An 18,236-nucleotide genomic window follows, 5' to 3' on the forward strand; every position below is an offset into this window, starting at 1 on the left:
ATCTCTTCATCCGTTTTCGGGCAGCAGCGGCGAAGAATCGGGGCCCCCCCCCCACACACACCCCTTCCGAGCCGCCTTCTGCGGGGTTTCTTGCTTTGTTTAGCCAAAGGGTTTTCAAAAGTTGACTTCGTTTCCGAACCGGTCGACGCTTCCCTTGGCCCTGCTTTCCTCGGCGGGGCGGTGGGGGGGCATTCGGGAGGGCCCCCTCAAGGAGCTATTTCTCTTCTCCACCACCGCACAAAAAACCCACCCACCCCCCTTCCCTAGTTTTCTTCTTTTGCGGCTTTCTTATTTTTTTTTTCTGGGGGGGGAGGAGGAGGGGGGGTTGTTTACATCCTGCGGTGCGGCGCTGTTGACCCGTGTTCCCTCTAAGCTGAGTGAGTGTGAGCCAGCTCACAGTTTTTCAGCCTCCGGCACACACATTTTTGTCTCCGCTCAGGAAGGACGGCTCCAGAGCAAACCGATTTATGCAGTAGCCCAATGGCTCGCTCACCACTTTAGTGCCAGGAGCTCACAAAGAAGAATTTTTGCTCACGAGACTCCACAGCTTAGAGGGAGCATCGCTGTTGACCCAGAGCTAAGTCTGGTTAAGTCCAGCGGGACGTGATCGCTAGTCGGGGGTTGGAATTTCTAACTAACCCCCCCCACACACACACACACGTAGTAGAGGTTCTCTGCACGCTCCATTCACGCCTTCTCGCCCTCGTAATTCTCCTGCCGCAGCCTTCCTCCCTGCGCTCTCCCGCTAGGAATCTTGCATTATTTTCCGCCTCGGCCCCCAGATGAGGTTTGTATTTTCCTCCTCAACCACCAAATGAGATTTGTGCCCATTCCATTCCAGTGGCTGTTCCATCCTTATTCTGTTTTCCTCCCTCCCCCAAAACGCAGTCCTCAATCACGTTTTTTGGTGAGTTAATCCTTTGCTTTATTTTTCCTCTGCATTCCTCAGTTTTTAACAGCGATGCTTCCCGGCCTCTCCCATCTGCTGCCTTCCCCTAGCTGCTTACTTTGTTTGCCGCTGGGTTTTTTTTGTCTTTCCCCCATGTTGCCCTCAACTCTCCTTCTTTGAGTATGTTTTTGGCCCACTCAGTGGTGTTAATTCTTCAGTCTTATTTACATCTCTGAAAACAGATTGGCTATTTTTTGCTTGCATGGTTCTTTTCTCCCTTGGGTTCTGTTTTGACACTGATACTTTCTGCTGTTCCCTTCCAGTTCTCGGCTGTCCCATCTTTAGACTACTTTCTGCACCAATTTTTCTAGTTGTGTTTTGGATTTTTCACCTGGCATACTAATATTTTTCTTTCTGCTTTGTCATTGTTTTTCCACTGGATCTTCACAGTTTTTCTCCACTCCCTCCATTTTCATTTAATTCTGTGGCCGTTCTGTTCTTCCTCAATTTTATCTATATCTATGTCTTTTCTTTTCTTTTTGCTTTGTATTAATCTCTGTGTATTACTTTGTTTAGTTTATTCTCTGCTTCCTCTTCCTTCTTTCCAAAGATGCACGTTTTCATGTTTGTAGTTTTTTCCTTTGCATCACCTCTCTTCCAAAAGTGTGTCAACTTAGTCTTTTCCCTTTGTTCTGCTTTCTCAGTAAAAAGTTCTTTGCTCCCTTTTATCTAGTTTTTTTCTCCTCTGCTGTTGTCATGTATATACATTCTGTTTGTGTGTGTGTGTGTGTGTGTGCATTTTGGGGAAGGTGGTTAGAAAAACTCGATCACCATTTTCATTATTTTTGGTTGAATTTCTTCATGGGGAATTTAAATCAAATTGAAAAACAGAGGAAAGATACATTTTTATTCAAACTGAACCCTGTTGTTGGTATGTAAGTTAGGGATCCCCATCACTGTTCAGTTCCCTATGCAAGTAACTGCTTTGAGAAGAGAACCTGTTAATTGAGTTATTAGCTGGAGTTGATGGGTTTAACAAGAAAATGTTGGGACAGACCATCTGTGGGGAGAACGTATTCAGCCTTCTAACTAATTTACTAGCCTGCAGTCAGACTTAAAAGAATACTTGCCTAAGAGACATTTCTGAGGTTTGTTGGGTTGTTCCTTCAAGTCTGAATGAAAGTAAATGTCTGCTGTTAAAAAATGGCGAGCTGTTTCTTTCAAAGGATGCTTGAATATAATTTAAAATGTAGTAAAAATGATGCTGCATACTCTGCAAGTTGAGTCACTTGGCTTTTTGTTTTGTATCACTGGAATTATTAATCTACCGTAAAGAATTCAGCTTGCCCAAAAGACTTCCTTCTCAAATCTACAAGCCAAGTGAGATCATAGATTATAAACCATTCTTCTTTCAGCTTGAAAAAATACACTCATCTCCTCCTTTCTCTCCCTCCCCTTCCTGAAGGTAAAATAATCCTCTTTGCAAATTTCAAGCCTACGTCATTTGCCCGTTGAGTCCTCTGTTCTTTTTAAAATACAAAGCATGACTCCAGTTTGAAAACATGAAACGAAGGAATAAATCTGAGGCGAATGCACTGCAGTCTTTCACTTCTAAAGGAAAATAGTCTCCCAAGTACAAAGATGAGTCACACGCTTAGGTCTCTGTCTCTGGAAGTAAAGCTTAAAATATGCTCGTGAAAACATCTGCATGAGACTGGAACTATATAAGTTGTACAGTTCTTACCTTTTGTGTGCTAGGTATGAAATATTTTGCCATATGAGGTCCAATCAAGAGTTTAATTGTTTTCCCTCTTTTTGAGATTTGAACAATGTTAATCTCCCTGTTCATGCACCATCTCTGTTGCATGGGGCATTTTATCTTTCCATTGGTTTTATATCTTTACTGAAAACCACTTGCAAGAAAGATGGGTCTGAAAGTAAGCTTCAGGACTCATAGCTGATATCTGTGCATCAGAGTCCTGTCCTCATCGTTGTCCCCTAAGAGATTAACAGTTTCCTGTGATAAATACGAATGATTGGCCTGTAATGAAGGTTCTGTGTTAATCTTTGGTAGTTTTCCAGACACATCACTAAGCTAGTAGGGTCTGCAGAGCTTTGGAGTATGGTAAATAAGGCTTGTGGGTCTCTAAGGTGCTACTGGACTCAAATCTAACCATTAATCCAGTCTTTGATACTGAAGCTAGAATTACAAGGGGCAGACCTCCTTGAATGTGCTTTTAGTTCCATTTCTCTTCCCACACTGTCCCAATCAATGTGGTAATTTTAGAACCCTTCTGCAAGGCATTTCTTGATCTTTAGCTGCCTTTAAAACCACAAATGATGATACTATTCTGCCTTCTTGCAGTTTATATTGTTCTCAACACTTACCTTAAAAAAATCTTGCACAGTATTTAAAGCTGTGAAATGAAACTCTTTTAAGTACCAGTATAGAGGTTAGTGTTAGGTTAGGACTGAGGAGACCACAGGTTCAAATCCCCACTTAACGATGAGACTCATTGGGTGACCTTGGACCAAATGTTGTTTTTCAACCTAACTTACCTCACGTGAGGATAAAACACAGGAGATGGAGAACTGTACCTGCCACTCAGTTCCTTAGAGAATAAATAAGGTGAAACTGATAAATTCAGAAGAGAATGGCAATTTATAACGGTTTTCATCCCATTTTTAAAGGAAGGGTATTTATCCTGCCGATGAAAAGCATTAAACTAAAATAAGCAAAATATCATGACTGATGCATATCTTAAAACGGTGTTTGTGCTTGCATATTAATATTAAGAGACATCTATCTAACAGCATAACCAAGGTATGACTCAGTGCTAATTGGTTGCTCTGACATCAAGGCTTCAGTGCATAAAAACAAAAAAACCACTTTGCCTCTAGCAATGTAAAGTCCTCCCACTCTGGAGCATGAAACTGTTTTTTTTTAATCATGGTGATAGGAAGCAACTCCAAATAAAGCTGTGTTCTGCAAGTGAATAAAAATAGTTTATAAAAGTTACAGAAAGCCAAGAACACAATGCATGCAATACCTTTTATTGGGTATGAAGAGTTCTGGGGAACTCGGAAGCTTGAACACTTTTATGGTTTGTTGGGATGGTCCTAATAAAAGAATATTAACATGGATTATGTCCTTGGGTTTTTGGATCATATTTTCTACCAATACAGCTGTAAACAAAGTGTGTCCAAAAGATAACATGTTTTATTCTGTACACACACTTTTTTTCGTATTCCTTCTTTAAAAGGTTTTCATCAGGAATCATTGAACACTGTTATGTTAGAAATAACATTGACTTAGCAATTTTGGCAAGCCCCACTAAGCTCAGCTATCTGAATTTCTAGGTATAGATTCTTGTACAAATTACTCTTACAATTCAAAGTCTCATTTAGATGGGTTTCACAGTTAGTTGCTTCATTCAAGAAGGGTAATGATAACCTTGCAATATTTAATGGCTCTGTAAGGCTTAATAAGGCCTATAACGTAATATTTGGTATGTTTTCAAAGAACTTGGATTCCCTGTTTGTTGGGTCTGTTAGGTTGTCCTCAAAATTATTTGTCTTTGATATCAGGCTGGCAACTGGAGGCCCTAGGTCACATCCAAATTATTTTCCCCAGTATCTTGGTTACCGATACAAGTGAAAGAACAGTGCTAATAACAAACAGCCTTCTTTTGGGGATTGGGGCCTTGGCTTGCTCCCTTATATCCTTTTAAGAGAGCCAGTTTGGTGTAGTGGTTAGGAGCGTGGACTCTAATCTGGGAGAACTGGGTTTGATTTCCTACTTCTCCTCCACATGCACCTTGGGTCAGTCACAAGTTCTTTCAGAGCTGTTCTCTCGTTAGCAGTCCTTGAAAGAGCTCTCTCAGCTCCACCTACTTCACTGGTCCAAAGGAGTCAGCCATGCTAGTCTGTTGCTGCAAAACAGTAAAAAGCCCAGTAGTACCTTTAAGATTAACAAACTTTATTGTAGCATAAGCTTTTGAGAAACACAGCTCTCTTCATCAGATGCATGGAGGGTATGAAGAAACTTGCCAGAGATATATAGGTGGTATGGGGAGGGGGGAGAGGATGCAGAAAGTGCCATGTAAATGCAAAGCAGTTGGAAAAGTCATGAAGAAGGATGTCTGTTGTGGGGAGGGAAAGGAGATTGTAAGCCGCTCTGAGACTCCTTCAGGTAGTGAAGGGTGAGGTATAGAGATGTAAAATTTCCGGAAAATTTGAAGCTCGGGGAAAAACCCGTTTTTTTTCCAGGAAAAAACGGAACTTTTCGGAAAAATTGAAAAAAAATGCTACATTAGCATTTCTTTTGTCTTTTCTAGTTTGAAAGTCATTCTGTTACTTTAGGAACATAAAATATGACTATGAACATTTTTACTTGGTATAAAATTATCACAACTAGCATATTAAAAATATAGTGTATCCAAACAATTATTACAAACAGAATACCCACCCACATGCAAAAACAAAACTGAAACTTTTTTATTTTCTTCTGACAATCGCACCTCCTAAAGGAAGAAATGCATCTTGTTCTTGCATTGGAGAGTTCAGTTTGTAACCTAGGACTTGCTTGTCCTCAGTGCACAGAAATTACATCAATCTGATACCATATATATATATTTTAGAAATGATTTGGAAAGTATTTGAACACCTGGTCTTAAAATATTTTATTCACCATGTTAAAATAAAACGTTCCATAATCAATTTTTTTTCTTTTTTCAATTTTTCCAATTTTTCGGAAAAAAAACAAAAAGGCTTCAGGAAAAAAAAACGTTTTTTCCCCGAATTTTTCCGGTTTTTTTCCGGGGCTTCACATCTCTAGTGAGGTATAAATGTCTTCTCTTTCTTAATGACCTTTGTAGAAAAACCAGTCACTGACCAGAGTTTGTGATTAAATTGTATGTGCGCTGGCATGGGGCCTACATGAAAATAGCTCTTATTACTTTCATTGTTCATTGGAAGTATGAATTTTAAGTATCTTGTACAGTGAATGGAAAAATAAACTGAGTAAATGGGTTGAAGAAACCTGCCTGAATTGGCTTTCAATTATTGCTTTCTTGGTTGCATTAGTTTTACTGCCCAGAAAGAGGTATCTGCATTAGATAGGTTATGGGATGATTGTTCAGAGCATTGAGTGTTACAGATTAGAATCAGACTCCAAAGAACAGTGGAACTAGTTCTGAGTCCAAGGGCCACGTGCTTTGTTTTTTGCAGTGGAAGCCCTCCATTATGCATGGCAAGCTGCCTTTTGAATGTATGGAAAGTTTGCTGTTAAAGAAGACCCAGTTGTACAAAGCTTCAGCAAATCTCTTGCATGAATGTCTGTAGCTCTTTGGATCCTCTATCCAGCCTGGCTTGAGGTTTCCCAAAGTATTTCCAGCAATAAGCACTCTTGGGAAAACCTTTGTTTACATCTACACATACCAGATTGTGGAGGTTGCTTCCAGAAGTGAATTGCAGAGATGAGAAGGTGTGATTGTCACTAATGGCAAGTTCCAATGAATGCTTTAGCTGTTCAGAGAACTGTATTAAAAGTTTATTAACTGTCTTCAAATTAAGAACAGTTTCACTCAGTAATACCTGAGATCATGATGTAGAATTCCTCTGTGTAACGAATGCAGCAGTGTTCCAGCTCTGCTTAATCCCAGCTATAGGAAAGTAAATAGAATGAAGTGAATGTAACACAAAAGCAAATTACATGAAAAACACAACTGTTGATACCAGCCACTCTGCAGATCGCACAATACAGATATTCCTAAACTTTTTTAACTGTGTGCATAGTTTGGATGTAATTCACTTGGTACTAGTAATTTGTTCAGTCAGTATAAAGGGATGTACTTTTTTAGGTAAGGTGGGATGGGCTTATAGGATTTGCTGACAGTAAGCAATAGAACAAACTGATAACAGATGATGCAGGTAAACTGGTCACTGTTAAATGACACAGGGGCAAGTATTATCTTCCTCTGCAGTCATTCAGAGTAATCCTGCTCAACCAATATGTGCTTTACGAAGTATGTGTTAAGTTTTTGTCCTGTAGAATCAGATCTGTTTATGATGGTGGTTCTTGTACTCTATGGTTTGGGACCCAAAAGTGAGTCACAGCTCTTGCATGAGGGAGAAGGAGCAGAGCAAACTAACTTTGGGAGGCTTGATGTCAGATTTTGGTTTGCAAAATGACCATGAGAAATGGACTTTTTGCTCAATAGTATTACCTGATGGTGAGATTTCCTGTTTTAGAGCTTCCCCGCCATGTTCTGCTGGGAAGGAGTTACCATTTGTGTCTCCTTTCCCTTATTGTCCAGATCTGATACTAGTTATTGTTGGGGAAGGGCATATCCTAAACATGGGCACGTGCAGGCAGTGTGCATTTGAAAGTGCCCTGCACTTCAATAAGAATACTTCCTAGTTTCTTCTCTCCTATGCCTTGAACTTGAACTGACACTTTTAATTTCAGAAACTGAAAAATGCAACAAAAAATACAAATTGTCCTTTCAACTCTTGCTTTTGCTCCGTGACTGCCACTTCTCTGGTTCTTGCTTTGTTTAAACAAATTTGTCTTTCTGTGCCCTTGAACCTGACTTGTTCCACTCCTCGGTGTGGAAGATGTGGCTTGTATAGATTCTTCATGGCTGTGAAAGTAAAGTTATGCCTTCTAAAAATATCAGATCTTAACAAAAACCCAAATATTTGCTGACTTAAACCTTTTCTTCTAGGAGTAGCTGACAGAGTAAGAGGTACCTCTTTTACTTCCACCTGTCTTAACAGCGTGGAACGCCTTAGTCATTGTGTTACTAAATATATATATTTCAGAAGGCGTGAGTCTCAGACATAGGTTCCTTATGTTTAGCTCCTGCATTGGCAAGTTATCACAAGTTGTCTGCTTCAATGAACTGTCTGTCTGTCTTCTGGCTTACTGTGGCTGCAAACTGACTCCAGGGTGGCTTTTAAATAGAGTGTGTGCATGGAGGGGGTGCTAGTGTCAACAGTTGCATTGTCCCCCAGTGTATCCACAATGTAATATGGTAGACTGGGCATTATAATTGAGTTTATGACTGTAGTTAACCAAATAGACTGTCATTAAGATAGAGATCATACAATATGTTGAGAGGCATGGCATACACCCAGTCATTAGCTGCAAGAATTGCTTCCCTTGGGGAATTTAGAAAAGGGTTTGCTGTAACGTGCACCTTGCTACATCAGTCTGTGATGAGCATCTGCATTTAGAATGCAAGCTTATCTTCCTATCAGGAAGTCACTGTGGATGAGGTTATATAATTGCAGTGCCTGTTACCTCTGTGCTTCTGTTGAGGATTTGCTTTGTGTTTATACTCTGGTTTTAAAAGGTGCTGAGGGGGCTTGCTTTTTCGAGGTATGTGACTAATTTTAAGTCGGCCAACCGGCTGCTTTTGCAAACCCCATTTGTTAAGGCTGTACTTGTGGAAACAGACATATGGTGCAGTAGCTTTCAAACTGCATTCCAAGGAGCTGTGGGGAATCCCTGATAAGCTTCCAGTGTACCCTAATTGGAAGAGCAATAAATGGCACATCAGCTTCCCTGAAAGATGGCCTGTTTTTCATTACTGATCTTCCCCTTCAAAGTGATTGGATATGTTCTACAGTGTTCTACAGTGTGCAGTAAATACGTACACTAGGTTCATGTATTGTGACTGATGAGGCAGTACTCACTATTTATATCCTGCTTGTCTCACTAGTCAGGGACCCAAAGTAGCTTTTCACATTGTTTACCCTCTCCTCCACTTAATCCTCCCAGTAACTACCTTGTGAAGGTAGTTTAGGTTTAGAGATTGTGGTCACCTGGCAGGTTTCCATGGCTGAGCAAAGGTACATAAATCCTACAGTGTAGAACAGGGGTGTCAAACTCATTTGTTATGAGGCCTGGATCTAACATAAATGAGACCTTGTTGGGCCGGGCCATGTGTGTCATAAAATGTAATGCCAGGTAGGGGAGATATCAACTTTATAAAGGACACAAACACAAAGGGTTTTTTTAAAAAAAAAAAAACCTTAGAAACATGCTTAAAACATCAGCACTCTTGAAATATTTTGGCCCCGGTCACACGGAGCATTAGCCACGCTAGAGGGACGGAAGATAGGCGGATTTTCCGGGCGCGATCACACCACCACATCTGGGAAGCGTAGAGCTCCCGTGGCTCACCCGAGGCTTCCTGCCGAAAATGCGGTTTAAAAAACTAGTTCCTCCGAGGTACTAGTTTCCGGAAACCGCGGGGCAAGGGCGGGCATCTGATCGCGTTCCCGGTGGTAGTTCCGATGCCCGCCCATGTCCCCTAGCAAAACGGGTTTTTTTCCAAGTCTCCACAGATGCACACAAGCACCCAACGGAGCATGCACACACTTTAGTTTTAAAAAAACACAACTTAGCAGCTCGCTAAGACTTGAGTCCTGCAGAGAAGAGGAGAGCAGCCAGAAGAAATGCAACACAGAGCATATGACACAGACTGAGGGCTATGTGTTTGTCTACAAAACTATAGTCTTCCTCAGTGGTCAGCCTACTATCTGGGAAGTCTAAGTTCAAAAGAAATATGCTGGTTGAACTTGGTCTGGACCAGTGTTCCCTCTAAGCTGAGTTAGTGTGAGCTAGCTCACAGTTTTTTAGCCTTCGGCTCACACATTTTTGTCTTCGCTCAGTAAGGATGGCTTTAGAGCAAGCTAATTGATGCAGCAACCAAGTTGCTGGCTCACATCTTTTAATGCCAGTAGCTCACAAAATCAATTTTTTGCTCACAAGACTCCACAGCTTAGAGGGAACATTGCCCAGAGCAAACTAATTTATGCAGAAGCCAAATCACTGACTCACAACTTTAATGCCAGTAGCTCACAAAGTAGAATTTTTGCTCATAAGACACACTCTCAGCCTAATCCACCTCACTCATGTGGATAAATGTATCAAAAACTAGACAGACTTTGGTGTAATTACAATAGGAAAAATAGGGCACACCAAAGAAAATTACTCTTCTATATCTTTAACACACTTAGTTGTATTATTATAACAAATTTCCTTATAACAAATTTCCTGTATTGACTAGCATTCATTCATTATACATGAAGCACATTTCATGAACATAAGCAAAACTTTGGGAAGACATTAGAGAGAGGTTGCGTTGATCCACATTATTGCAATTCCTGCTTGTGCTCCGTCAGGACGTCTCAAAGGCAGGGCTCTTTTTGTAGAAAAAGGGCCAAAACAACGTCAAGAATAACTACATCAAGATTTTGTATTGTTTTGCATTGTTCTCCTATCATCGTTTACTGACTTTGCTTATGTTCATGAAATGTGCTTCATATATAATGAATGAATGCTAGTTAACACAGGAAATTTGTTATAAGGAAATTTGTTATAACAATACAACTTAAGTGTGTTAAAGATATAGAAGAGTAATTTTCTTTGGTGTGCCCTATTTTTCCTATTGTAATCCACCTCACTGGCTTGTTTATCCCTCATCTAAATAGTTCACATTGCTTTCCTATTGAGAAAGACTGGATCATGAGGGCAGGAATACAGTGAGAAGGTGGAGGGAACCCAGTTGCACCCGGGAGAGCCACAGCATAACAAGCCCAATAAAACACACACACTGTAGCAAGGCACACAAAAGCTCATATCTTGGATGAAACTTTGTTGGTCTTAAAGGTGCTTTGTATTTCTCCCACGTGATTGAGGAAGCCAATCCAAGCAAGCTCTCCCTCCGGGGAGGAGCCTCAGCCAATGAAGGAGAAGAAAGGCTTGCCTTTGTTTCCTATGTGATTGAGGCAGCGTGGCCAGGAAGCAAGTTCTGGTTGGTTCCCTCTCTCCCCCGGGGAGGAGGAGAAGCCTCAGGTAGTGCAGGGAACAGAAGCGTGCCAATCTATCCTGAGTGATTGAGAGAGTCCGGCAAAGCAAGCTACAACACAGCAGCAGCAGAACTGGAAGAAGAAGTAGGAGGCAGCCAGTTCCACTGCGGGCCTGATAGAAGTCCTTTGCACATATGAGAAAAAGAAAAGAAATAGTGCCTCATTTCCTGACATTGTGGGAAGGGAGGAAAGGAAGATGGAAGGAAAAGGGGAAAGGAGGAAGTTAGCTTAGGTAGAGATTGTCACTGTCCTCAGCCATGGGCCTGGCAGAACATCTCCATTTTACAGGCCCTGCAGAACTGCATCAAGGTCCGGAGCTTGCTTGACAGAGAACAGACTTCCTCTAAGATGTCTAGGGGGTGCTAGCACACAAAATTTTAGTTCCAGCTCAGGGATTTTAACCCCTCCATTGGGCACCTCCTTCTGGGGCCCAAAGAATTGGCCCCCCAGTCCAATCTTTTTGAAACTTGGGAGGTTTTTTTGAGGAGGGGTACCAGCAGCTATGCAAATTTGGTGCCTCTACATCAAAAAACAGCCCCCCAGATATCCCTGGATTGATTCTCCATTATAATAGGCTATGGGGCCCATTGAATACAGTGGTCCCCATAGGCTGTATAGAGCTGGAAAAAATAGATTTTTTTACACACCCGTTATGCTTTTCAGTATGATTTGTATGCTGCCTCAAGTCACAGGCAAAGTGGACTATAAATATTTGAATAAATGCGTAGTTTGGGAGGTTGATAACATTTAAGCAACTTCCTGTTAGGTTAGGCAGGCTGTGATATCTGAATGCAGAAAATCCAACAAATAGGTTCAATGGTTGGTGCCAACATTAGTTTTTAAAGCTGGTTTGTTAACCGCAGTTTGTACTAAGTGTGCACAGGTAACTTCACCAACCAGTCTGAGTAGCACAACCCTTCATGGTAAGCTGGACCCAGACAGTGGTATAGGGAGGCACTGGTTCTGAGAGAACGAATGGAACAGATAAATCGTGATTTGTACATTAACTAGGGTTAGTTACTTCTGACTGGTAGGCCAAGAAGAGCTTGCTGAGCAAACCATAGTGTTGGCAAACTCACTTTATCTTGATGTTTCAATGCAGTCATTATCTTACAAAGTGTGAATATACTCAGAACCAGAAAGATGAGTAAGGTGCTTACACTTTACCTTCACTCCCAACAATGCCTTGGGGAGGGGATTTCATAAAAACAATATTCCTGCTTTTAATACAAATTGTCCACAAGGATGGTGATATCTGAAGGGTACTTTAGCTGTTTCTTAACTTGGAGGCGAGATGGGACATTAGATGAGGCTGTCAGTTGCTAGTAGATAAAACTTGGGTGATTAACTTGGATTTCCTGCTGGCTACTATTTCTGGCTTGTGCATGTATTATCCCCCCCCCCCCATTTCATTTCATTTATTAGCTTCATGTATTAATCAACCATCATACTTTTCCTTCCATTCATTTTCTTCTCTTGTGTTTGCTTCCCTAAGCCTCATTTTTGTGAGCAGAATTCTAGTTGCTCTGTAACTTAAGGCAGTTAAAGAGATCTGGCTGTCCTCGGCCCTGGTTCCAACCTGGTGGAACTCTCTGCCAACTCCAACCAGGGCCCTGTGTGATCTAATGCCATTCTGCAGGGCCTGTAAGGCAGAGATGTTCCGCCAGGTTTTTGGCTGAGGACAGCGACGGTTTCCACCATAGCCGGCACCCTCCTCTTTTCTTCTGTCTGACCCGCTTTGGCCTCCTCCTTAACCTGCCTGCGAGATGGAAGAACAGTCCAGAGTGGGCTTTAGATTAATTATGGACGCCATCTGGAGACTACTAAATTAGGATTGACTGACTCATGATTTTAAGGTCTTAAGGTTGTTTTGAATAACGTTATGATACTGTTTTTAATTTGTTGTAAATCACCCAGAGCCCTGTGTATTCAGGGATTGGACAATCCGGAAATTTAAAATATAAATAAACAAAGGTTTATCTGTGTATGCAGCATATGTGTAGTCTTGGATGTTAAATGATATTTGAATTGTAGAATTTCAGAGACTAGGTGCCTCTTCTTCCATTCTAATCAAGGAAGCATTCTTATTATCAAAATTACATCCTACCAGATTAGCCTGCATGTTCTATCTAAGTTCTGAGGTGTTAATGTTTGGTTTTAGGCACATGAAGCTTCACATCACCAACAGCAAGCAGCACAGAACAGTCTGCTGCCTCTCTTGAGCTCTGCTGTTGAGCCACCCGATCAGAAGCCGATCTTACCTTTACCGATAACTCAGAAACCTCAGCCTGCACCAGAAACGCTAAAAGATGCTATTGTGGGAATTAAAAAGGAGAAACCGAAAACCTCCTTTGTGTGCACGTATTGCAGCAAGGCTTTCAGGGACAGTTATCACTTGAGGCGCCACGAATCCTGCCACACAGGAATAAAGTTAGTGTCACGGCCAAAGAAAGCTCCTGCCACGATGGTACCACTTATCTCTACCATTGCGGGCGACAACAGCCGGACGTCGCTGGTTTCAACCATTGCAGGCATCTTGTCAACAGTCACTACATCTTCCTCCGCTGCAAACCCAAGCAGTAGCGCTGGTGCCACGGCTATGCCGGTGACACAGACAGCGAAGAAGCCCAGCAAGCCTGTCAAAAAGAACCACGCCTGCGAGATGTGTGGCAAGGCCTTCCGTGATGTCTACCACCTCAATAGGCATAAGCTGTCCCACTCGGACGAGAAGCCTTTTGAGTGTCCCATTTGCAATCAGCGTTTCAAAAGAAAGGACCGCATGACCTATCACGTGAGGTCTCATGAGGGTGGCATCACCAAACCCTACACCTGTGGTGTGTGTGGAAAAGGCTTTTCGAGGTACCATGTAGAAAATCCCAGGCGAGCTCAAGTATTGGATTTTCATTCTGCGTTCGAAGGGGGGTTGGGGAGGGGGGAATGGGTATGTGAGGAAAGTGAGAGAAGGGTTATTTGGGGCATGAGGGAATAGCCATTCTGTGTGACTTTGTGTCTGAAGGCAGTTTTTGCTAGCAAGAGGAGGTACTGCCCATAGCCCTAAAGCAAGAGCCATTTACTGTCTACTTGGGTTCTTCTAGAGAGCATGGACAGGCTATAAATATGAAGCTTAAACCTTTAGTTAAGGGGAGGGGGGAAGAATTCGTTTAGCAGTCCTGGGAAAAATACATCCTGTATAGAAATTAAAAAATTGAAATGAATGGCTAATAGGTTCCTTTTGCTGTTAGAGTTTAAACTAACAAACGGGGATTGGGGGAGCAGGAATTGGCAGTTTTTGTGTATAACATCATTACTTATTTGCAAGGTAGAACTTAGTGGGACACAGTAGTGACCCTTCAAGCACACGCCTGAGCTTTGCCGCTTGGGAGTTCTAGTATGTCATTTTGGGGTAGGAAGAGATTTAGATTCATCCTTGAGAAGCATTTTATGTGGTAAAGAAGTCAGAACTGCACTATATGTAACGTTGTGTTTGTTTGTGCCCTCTTGCTTTTGCAGGCCTGATCATTTGAGCTGTCATGTCAAACATGTTCATTCCACGGAGAGGCCCTTCAAATGCCAAGTAAGAGTTTTGGTGACTAATCAAAAAGCTTAACTTTTTTGGAGTGCTCGCTTTTGGGTGGCTCAAGTGGTTAAGACGCTGAACTGCAGGCTGTGCAAAGTCAGTAGTTCAGCAGTTCGAGACCCGTGTGCCGCATGATGGAGTGAGCTCCCATCTCTAGTTCCAGCTCCTGCCAACCTAGCAGTTCGAAAGCAAGAAATTGCAAGTAGATCATTAGGTACCACTTCGGTGGGAAGGTAACAGCGTTCCGTGCGCCTTGGTGTTTAGTCATGCCAGCCACATGACCATGGAAATGTCTTTGGACAGCGCTGGCTCTTCGGCTTTGAGACGGAGATGAGCACCGCAACCCTAGAGTCGGATTCGACTGGCTTTCAAGCAAGGGAACCTTTACCTTTAAGCATAGGGCATCCTTTTATTGGAGCTTGGTGTGGTGAAAAGTCTCAGGACTAGACAGGGTCTCTTTTTGGGCCCTTGGTCTGTAGAAACATTTCCATGTTCTTAGGGTTTCACCTTGTCAACAGCAGACATAGGCCTCATCGTTGTACCTTTCTTGTCTGAGTGTCAGGTATCTAAAGAAAAGAAGAAGAAGAGATTGGATTTATACCCCGCCCTTCACTACCCAAAGGTGTCTCAGAGCGGCTGACAAACTCCTTTCCCTTCCCCTCCCCACAACAGACACCCTGTGAGGTAGGTGGAGCTGAGAGAGCTCTTGACAGAAACTACTCTTTTTCAAGAACAGCTGTGCCAGAGTTATGGCTTGCCCAAGGTCATCCAGCCAGATGCAAGTGTGTGTGGAGAATCAAACCCGGTTCTCCCAGATTAGAGTCTGCGCACTTAACCACTACACCAAACAGGAGAACAGCCAGAAGATTGTTCTAGGAGAGATGGAAACTGCATGGAAGACTGTTCTGCAGCTTCTTGGAGCAACGATCCACAAGCCGTTGGGCTTAGTCAACCAAAAGTTGTGACTGCCCCAACTCTGCTCCTGGCCTAACCTTGAGGAGAAGGAGGGTCTCGTCTCTCACATCATGCTGAGCTGTGGAGGTGCTTGGAGCACCTAGAAATTACAATTAAAAATCATGGAGGATCCCTCCAAGTTTGGGAGAAGAGAGTGATGCCTGCTGTAGGGAGTGAATTTGTGGACTCCTGGTCATTGAGGTAATTGTATTCCACTCCCAATCACTCTGGCTTGTCTTGTAGACCGAGCTGTATTTGATGTTTTGAACAATATGTACATCTCTATGTATGCTTTCATCTGAAGAGATGTGCTTGTTTCAGAAATTAATTTGAAAGCATGAATTATATCTTAATGTAAAAGTGAGATTGCATACACATGAATTATTGAGAAAGAAAACCCACTTTCCTCCAGCTGGAGAAATCTTCCCTACTCAGTTATCTGGAGGAATTCTTATTTGTCTCAGATAACGAGAGGTGTGGATTATTTAGAAGCCTCCCTTATGCCTAAATCTCACAACTGGCTCTCAGCATCATGCCTAGAATGAGTTTGTCATTTGAATTTGTGCCTCCAGCATAAATACATACAACTGCCTGAGAAAGCTGCTAAGAACTTCTTACTTTAGTTAAAATGCTAACTATTGTAAGACTAACTATGGCCTCTTCACTAACTCTTCCTTAGCTGCCATGTATTAAGAGCGTTTACAAGTCCTATAACTTTAATAAAATAAAATCTAATCTTACGGGGGAAGAGTAAAAGAAGCCGATTTAAATCTGCTAGATGGCCCATTTTTCCTTTCAGACTGTTGTGCTATAGATATTGAGAGCCAGTTTGGTGTAGTGGTTAGGAGTGCAGACTCTAATCTGGGAGAATTCCCCACTCCTCCACATGCAGCTGCTGGTGTGACCTTGGGTCAGTCATAGGTTCTTTCAGAGCTGTTCTCTCAAGGACAGTTCCTGGAATAGCTCTCTCAGCTCTACCTACCTGACAGGGTGTCTGTTGTGTGGAGGGGAAGGGAAAGGAAATTGTAAGCCGCTCTGAGACTCCTTCAGGTAGTGAAGGGTGGGGTATAAATCCAATCTCCTCCTCCTCCTCCTCTTATAGATGACATAGGCAGGTCAGTAACTTTTCTGTGGGCTAGTAACTTACCGAGTTATTTGCAAGGCTGAGCATGCAAAAAGAAAAAAGAAAAGCTGAGTGGCTTGAACAGTCCACTCTTTTTCTGTTGAGTTTCATCCATGTGTGACTGAGCTTGTTTCCAGTGGCTCATTATGACTAGTAATGCTTTAGAGTCAAAGGAATGACTGTCAATGTGTTGTGTCCAATTCTTGTCTTGTGTTCAGTCTGTCTGATGTTTAGTTTAACCAAATGTAGCTGAGCAGTGGAAAAAAAATACATTGCCAGGAGTGCTCTGGGAGATCTTTGATGCTACCCGTGCTAGCAATTAGGTGTGCATTTAAAAGGAAAAAAACCTCCACTTTTGTCCCTGGAGCATGATTCAGTTCCATGTCCCATTCTTGAGAGTACCATTCTGCCTTTAGATTGTGGATATGTCAGTTTGGAGAAGATTGGCAGCATAATTAAGTTTAAATTGTTTTTAATATTATGGTCTCCTTCATTGTCACTTTGCATAACCAGTTACAGGTTATTAACTACAAGGATAGACTCACTGAGTAAATCAAAATGAGCGGCAGTGCTGCCTTTGTTGGCATCACTAGAAATGGAGCAACTGTTCTCCTTAACGCTGCCGACATGGGGGCAATCATATTGTACATGTAAACAGTGTCTTAGTTGTGAATGCTTCTGAATAGAAAAGCCAGCATGTATCTTATCGCATGATTCTGATTAGTTTTGAGCTGAATCCCATTAAGTTCCTAATTTGAACTGTCTTGTGCAATTTAGGGAGTTGTTACACGTTCTCTCTTCCTTGTATATTAATCAAACTTTGGACCAAACCTTTTGAGATACTGGAAGAATATGTGTTCTTCATAAAGATCCGTGGGGCCCTTCTGTTCATACTGGGGCCGCAGCCTGGGGGAGAAGTGCAGAAGTGCCCTGCAAGACCTCAAGGGGTCCCCGGAGCTGATACTTGTCACTTCAGGGGGATCGCTTAGGTTGTTTGTATCTTTCCTCAGCAGGGAATATACAAGCTCCAGGGAAAACAGTGTGGTGGGAGGAGTGACATCCCTCAAGGCTCCGGTATGAATCAGTAGTAGAGTAGCCAGGTCCCAACCGTCAGGAGCTTTTGGGCACGGGGAGGGGAAGCATCAGTCGATAGGAAGTCTTCAAAACTCTATGGTAAAACGGTAAGAGTTTCAGGGACTTTCTTGAGCATTGCAACATCACTTCTGAGAACTCACAAGTAACGTTGATTCACACATACACACACACCACGGTCCCCCCCCCCCCTCTATATTGAGTGAGGATGTGGGATACGGAAACCTTGGTGGGAGGACTCCCACCGCAAGCAGGTAAATGGCAACCCTGATCGGTATCATTGGCTTCCACAAGTGTTATTTACCAAGATCTGTTGACAAGTCTTGCATGGTTTTCTTGACTAAAGGTAAAGGTAAAGGTTCCCTTGCTCGAAAGCCAGTCGAATCTGACTCTAGGGTTGCGGTGCTCATCTCCGGTTCAAAGCCGAAGAGCCAGCGCTGTCCGAAGACGTTTCCGTGGTCATGTGGCCGGCATGACTAAACCCCAAGGCGCACGGAACGCTGTTACCTTCCCCCCGAAGTGGTACCTATTTATCTACTTGCAATTTCTTGCTTTCGAACTGCTAGGTTGGCAGGAGCTGGAACTAGAGACAGGAGCTCACCCTGTCTTGCGGCACCCGGGTCTTGAACCACTGAACTACCGACCTTCCACAGCCTGCAGTTCAGCGTCTTAACTAGTTTGACCTTAAAATGAGTGCACTGTCGAGCGGGACAGTCTGC

General features: G+C 42.6%; 1 protein-coding gene across 1 annotated transcript in view; it reads left to right on the forward strand.

The window, feature by feature from the left end:
- VEZF1 (vascular endothelial zinc finger 1) overlaps positions 1-18,236 on the forward strand; it is a 61,178-nt gene that overhangs the window by 25,064 nt on the left and 17,878 nt on the right. The window contains exons 2-3 of the mRNA XM_015423531.1: positions 12,933-13,630; positions 14,282-14,345. Of these exons, the coding sequence (XP_015279017.1) occupies positions 12,933-13,630; positions 14,282-14,345 (762 nt within the window). The remainder of the gene's footprint in view (positions 1-12,932; positions 13,631-14,281; positions 14,346-18,236) is intronic.

Source organism: Gekko japonicus, unplaced genomic scaffold (genome assembly GCF_001447785.1).
Source record: "Gekko japonicus isolate JY-2015 unplaced genomic scaffold, Gekko_japonicus_V1.1 scaffold3235, whole genome shotgun sequence".
Taxonomy (NCBI): Eukaryota; Metazoa; Chordata; class Lepidosauria; order Squamata; family Gekkonidae; genus Gekko; species Gekko japonicus.